The sequence below is a fragment of the Salvelinus namaycush genome, chromosome 30 (genome assembly GCF_016432855.1).
Source record: "Salvelinus namaycush isolate Seneca chromosome 30, SaNama_1.0, whole genome shotgun sequence".
In the NCBI taxonomy this organism is placed as follows: Eukaryota; Metazoa; Chordata; class Actinopteri; order Salmoniformes; family Salmonidae; genus Salvelinus; species Salvelinus namaycush.
In genome coordinates, this window is record NC_052336.1 from 10,196,928 (window position 1) to 10,202,927 (window position 6,000).

Below are 6,000 nucleotides of genomic sequence, written 5' to 3' on the forward strand. Positions count from 1 at the left end.
AACTAAACATTGTAGTCCAGTCTTTTGAATGAACATATGCATATCTTTCAATCAAATAAATAACAGTAAGATCATATGACCACGATTCAACTTCTGAAAAGCCTTACAGTCGAATGAAATGTACACCTCACATGTAATGCATTGAAGTGTAAGTCAAATCTAAGCTAGTCTAAATGGTCCATGTCCGCTAGGGCTGATGTCGGGCGATGAAACAACGGAAGCAATTCATTTTCAATGTAAGAAAATCGATGAGAAGCAAAGTGGGCGGGGGGACCGTTGGGCGATGCGAACATGACATGGGAACATTATGCAAATACTCTGCGATATCGCAGTGCAATTGACCAATCATAGCTCACTATAGCTTACAGTCTGAAATGGCACCCTACCCCTGGTGGCCCGCGGGCCGAATTTGTCCCACAGGGGGTTTATATGGCCCCTTAGGGTGCCATTTGCATCTGAAATGGCAACCTTTTCCCCATAAAGTGCACTACTTAGGGTTTCATTTTGAACACGAACATAGTCTTCAACAATTTTCCAGTTAAAACCATCAGTTAGAATATTCTGTCCTGCACTTCTGAAATCTAACAGTTAAGGGGGAGGAGTGTGTGAGCCTAGAGAGGGGTCAAATTCCTCTGACAAGAAGGGGGCGGGATTGGATAAAAAATAACGGGGCACACAAAGAGTTTAGGGGCGTTGGTGGTTTTGTTGTGAATTTCGTCAAGGAAGTCAAAAGTAGACTATTTTAAAGATTATCGAAGGTTTCAGAGATCTTAATAACATCCAACAGTTATGGCAGGTAAAACAAATATCATTGCATTGCATGGTTAGTAAAAACAAGACAATCTGGACTCTGATCTGCATGTTTGCATTAAAAACAAACACAATCTTTTTTGGGCACGTCTTAGGGTGTCATTTTGAAGACAACAATTTGCCAGTAAAAAACATCAGTTAGAATGTATTGTCCTGCACTGAGGAAATCTAACAGTTAAGAACTTTTGTATGTGAACTTTTGCATGTCAACAGCAATCTGTGCAATATGCTCTTCCCAAAGAACATTTAAATCTATTCAATCAATTGGATTGAATTACAGTAGGTTCAACAGTCTATTGCAAGACTGTTTACTCAAATGTTCTTTTCAGATGAAGAGGCCGTGCCCGGTGCAGAGGGTCCTCTTGTCGCAGTGACTTTTCAGAAAACTCCTCACAAAAAACAGAAGTACCTAGAGTCTGAACCCAAAGCACTGGGGGTAAAACATCCTGAGCAAATAAATGAAGTGTTGTCTTTGTAGTCTGGCAATCCATTTAAATGTCACTATAATGTATTATGATTTATGAAATGTTATTTAATGTTATTTAATATGTAGCTCATTTTACTTTACCTCTCTCTGTTCCTCTTCTCAGGTGGCTCAGATTGCTCTCAGTGTATTCTACATAAGTTCTGTCATTGTCATGTTCACCAACAGCATGAGCATGTTGGTTGAAGATTTAACACATGTCATTGGATCAGTGTTTGTGAGTGACCACCATACATGTGCCCCCTGCACTCACTTGATTGATATTAAAAGACAAGCAAATGAAAGATTTGAGTGTTGAGACTATGAGTTTGACGTGACATTTACTGTTGTACTCTCTTCAGGTGATCATAGCTGGTAGTTTGGCCATAGCTGCACAGAATCTCCATCTTCCCACTGTAAGTTATGCAATTTGTAGGCGTACATGTTCTTTGAGAAAACAAGTGAGATATACTGTATCAGTGGCATTTATTCTGCTCTCAGTTGCTCTCCTCTCCTCCTTCTGTCTCAGCTGAAGGCCTGTCTGGGGATGCAGGTAGTGGCCTGTGTAGCATCAGCGTTCAACTTGATCGTCTCTGTGTCAAACTTGGCTGGACACAGATATGGTTATGACTGCTGGAAATACGTTGAAATCAACAGCACTGATCACAACAATACTTGCTATTCAATCACTGTGAGTATGTACAGACAATATGTCAGTATGTGTTGGAAATATTTCAATGTAAATGGATATGGAGAAAGAGGATGTTCAAACTGGGATGCTCAGATTACATGTTAAAGTGGGCTGAGATTGAGAATGTCCTATCAAATGTTACAAGCAAATATTACTTATCAAATGTGTAAAGAGGCAAATATGTCATACAATAGGAAGAAACATGAAACAAAGTACACATTGCTCCAATTCTTGTCAACAGGATTCTACTGCACATTACTTTGCTGAGTTGGTCCTGATACATACTGCTCTCATCGCTATCTCTGTCACGCTGGCTGCCTACTGCTGCAAGGTGGTCAACTGCTGCTCCCCGGGACAACGAATGGTGAGTCAGTGTAGAAATGGAACCTCTAGAATCAGAAACGGACTGGCCATAGGTCAATTCTGGCAAATGCCAGACGGATCCATTGGCCAGTGAGCCAGTCTAAATTGGGGTTTTATCACAGAATTATCATGATTTGGCTTATGATGGGAACAAAAAGGGAAAGAAAATAATCCAGTGAGTTGTAAATGCCCAGGCTAATTTCTAGTCCCGTGCAGTCCATGCCTTCCTAGAACCTTCCTTGAAATGCGAAGTTCGGTTGGAGGCCAACCAATACTATGCTTGTGGTGTGTCTAGAATGAGCTGAGTGGCCTTTTCTCATCGTTTCAAATATTGTATTTGACCAGATACCGAACAGGTCATCTGAATTATCATCAGTGGTTGAATGTTGTTTTAACATGACGGTTATAATCTCTTAATTGAGTATGTGAGTTCTCTCTTCTAGCCGGTGATCACACTCCAAGTCCCTCCTGCTCAGCAATGAGGAAAGATTCTGTGTGAGGACCAATCAAGACAAGAGATCCAACCCTACTAACCAACCACCAAAAACATGTTATTCTTCCATCAACAAAAATATTGTAGTCCTATATGTCTACACATACAATGAGTGCACAAAACTTTAAGAACACTGTGCTTCCCACAGTTGTGTAAAGTTGGCTGGATGTCCTTTAGATGGTGGACCATTCTTGATACACACGGGAAACAATTTAGTGTGAAAACCCCAGCAGCGCAGCAGTTCTTGAGACAAACCGGTGCCCATTCACTCTCTGAACGGTACACATACACAAAACATGTCTCAATTGTCTCAAGGCTTAAAAATCCTTCTTGAACCTGTCTCCTTCCCTTCATTTACACTGACTTAAGTGGATTTAACAAGTGATATCAATTAGGGATCATTGCTTTCACCTGGATTAATCTGGTCAACCTATGTCATATAATGAACAGGTGTTCATAATGTTTTGTGCACTCAGTGTAAGTCACGCTGATGGATTTCTTTATGTAATTAAAAACTCTTTGACATGATGTACCCTAATGTGAGTTACATGTTATTAGGGGTCCTAGCAGGTGCAGGAACCCTATTGTTCTGTTCGTGTTCTTGTTATATTTCCTGGGTCTTCCTCCTTTTGGTCAATATCTCTACAAGCGATTGTTAAAAAGTTGATCAATGAAGGGTTTATAAATGGCTTATAATTCACCAATAAAGTATACCCATCAATTTATATTACAATGCCGCCCCTTTTTGGCTAACAGAGAACTACAATTCCGCTAGATATGAAGTGCCCATTTCTCCTAATCCATTTGTAGATGGTAGACTTAGAGTAATGGTAAATGGATAACTATAGTGTTATGAAGGGATAGAGGTAAGAGGTACAGGGGCAAGCGTACAGCTACAATGTCTTATACAAAGCCTAAAGAGCTGAATGAAATCCAAGAGATGAATAAACAGACACATTATTACAGTGATTATATGGATGAGGGCTCGATTCAATCAGATTCACGTTAGCCGACACCCGTATATCTGGTGGTTTGACGGTGTTGGAGGGGGAAGCGTTTTAGACAGTGGCGTGCCGTGGGCCTGGGGCCTGGGCCTTCAGTGAGGTCCTACACAGTGCCATGGCTCTAGACACTATACATTTAGACAGAAACGCAGTATAACCAGGCGTTGCGTCACCTTGAAATTGACAAAAATTGACATTTTGGGTAAACAGTGTTTACCCAAAAACATGACACAATCAATGAGTCTTTTCAATATTTCCCTATTTTTCTTCACCTTTTCATTGTGCAGCTCCGTTGCCCTGCGCGCTTGTTTGTTGAGCTGTAGATCCACTCGGGTGTCCCCAAAAGTTTTCAAAAGCACCATTGCTTGTAAGTGCCCAGCCGTACTTTGGTGTCTCGTTGCTGCCTTGGTTAGACAACTCAAGTTTGCAAAGCCAGTGTGGCTCCAAACACCAAATCGATCACTTGCAAATAATAGGCATTCCCAGCAGTACAGTTTGCAGTGCTTCTCGGAGCCTGTGAGCCATTGATAGCGCTCGTAGTTGGAACTTTGAAAGTGGCGAACGAACCCCTTTCCCGCCTGTGACAGGCTTTGTATCGTGTGCGTCGGGCGACCTCTCCTTACAATGTCTAACTTTTCTTGAAAAGTTTGTCTTGAGAATGGCGTTATAATTATATCCTCGACCAAATCGATATCTTCTCCTCCTTCCGCCATTGTGGGTTGAAAAAACAGCTTAGTAGTACGCAAATTAATTTGTTTATCAAATTCAGTTTCCTAGTTCTGAGGTTCTGCATAGACCTGCCCATAGGACCTGCCTCTCAATATTGGTAATCCAATCAAAAGACGTGCACGCACTACGCCTGCTAGCTGGCTCCTGTGTAACACTGGAGCCAGCCAGCAGGCGTACAATAGCCAACTCTAAAGCTGATTGGTTGACACTAAATTTTCATTTCCATTCACTTTAAGCTACAAGCGCCCGCACTGTTGATTCTGAAGGCCTGAGGGCAGATTTTAGACCCCTGGCAACACATGATGGCTGAATATGATTGGATAAAAGATCTAACATAAAGACCAGCCCTCCAAATCTCAACCTGGGGCTGGAAGCAGTGCAACCAAGAGGAAAGCTATGAAATGAAGAGTATAACTCTTACTCTGGGGAATAATTTAATACATGTTTGTGGGAAAATATATATTTTTTAAAATTATATTCTGATGATGTTTAGGCCAGCAGAGAAGGCCTTGCTGGCCCTGACGGCCCACCACTGGTTTTAGACCTGTCAAATCCACAAGCACCTCCAGGTGTGGTGACACTGATGGTTTCTCAGAACTGATGGCTTGTACAGTTGTGGCGAGAGTACAGCATTTTAGCTAAGCCTAACCTTTTTCCAAACCTTAACCTAATTCTCCTAACCTGCTAATTTAATTATCCTAACATGCTACTTTAATTCTCCTCCTACTATACAGCCAGTAATTTTTGTGCTTAATCAGAATAACATAGACCCAGCGCAATGATCTAAGAGCTGGGGTGTGCAAAACCCTGCATGCTTTCTGTCACACATCCTAAACAATTTCCTGCCTTGAAAATGTTTTGAAATGCATAACCTGGTCAAACGAACCATAAAAACAACAAGGTAATAGGATTGGTGGACAATAGTTGACATGTTGTTGTTTAGGATATTAGCTTTTATTTGTTCCATCCAAAGAGCAAAATAGATAGATAGGTAAGACTTGACTTCCTGGTTTTCTGAGGTTTGTCTGAAACTTTGCTGTTCCTGTGTGTCGACAGCTGTAGAGGAAGTTGCAGGACCTTCCTTTAATGTCCCCCCTTAGAGAAATAATGTGTTGGTGGATGATCATGGAGTTGAGGAAAATTAACCTAGAGCACCAGTTGACTGTAGTTTATCAGTCCTCTGTTCTTTATGAGTAGGTAACAACAGGGCAACAACAACCTGACTCTGACTCCTATCAACCTGCCTCATTAGATGGATACAGGCTGCATCTCAAATGTACCCTATATAGAACATTACTTGGGGTGCCATCTTCATCCAAAATTGTACCATTTTCCCTATATAATGCACTACTTAGGGTGTCATTTTGAACACAGACATAGTCTACGACAATTTTCAAGTCAAAACCATCAGTTAGATTTTCCTGTCCTGCACTTCTGAAATCTAACA

General features: G+C 41.2%; 1 protein-coding gene across 2 annotated transcripts; it reads left to right on the forward strand.

The window, feature by feature from the left end:
• The first annotated feature begins 642 nt into the window (after positions 1 to 642).
• On the forward strand, positions 643 to 3,550 carry LOC120024946. Of its 2 annotated transcripts, none has more exons than XM_038969330.1 (7): positions 643 to 823; positions 1,140 to 1,246; positions 1,401 to 1,511; positions 1,636 to 1,689; positions 1,803 to 1,964; positions 2,206 to 2,328; positions 2,771 to 3,550. In XM_038969330.1, the coding sequence occupies exons 1-7, from the start codon at positions 790 to 792 to the stop codon at positions 2,807 to 2,809; spliced, it is 630 nt and encodes a 209-aa protein (XP_038825258.1). In that variant the 5' UTR covers positions 643 to 789; the 3' UTR covers positions 2,810 to 3,550. The 2 variants fall into 2 exon arrangements, with proteins under 2 accessions (XP_038825258.1, XP_038825259.1); XM_038969331.1 differs by having other exon boundaries at positions 643 to 796.
• The last annotated feature ends 2,450 nt before the right edge of the window (positions 3,551 to 6,000 follow it).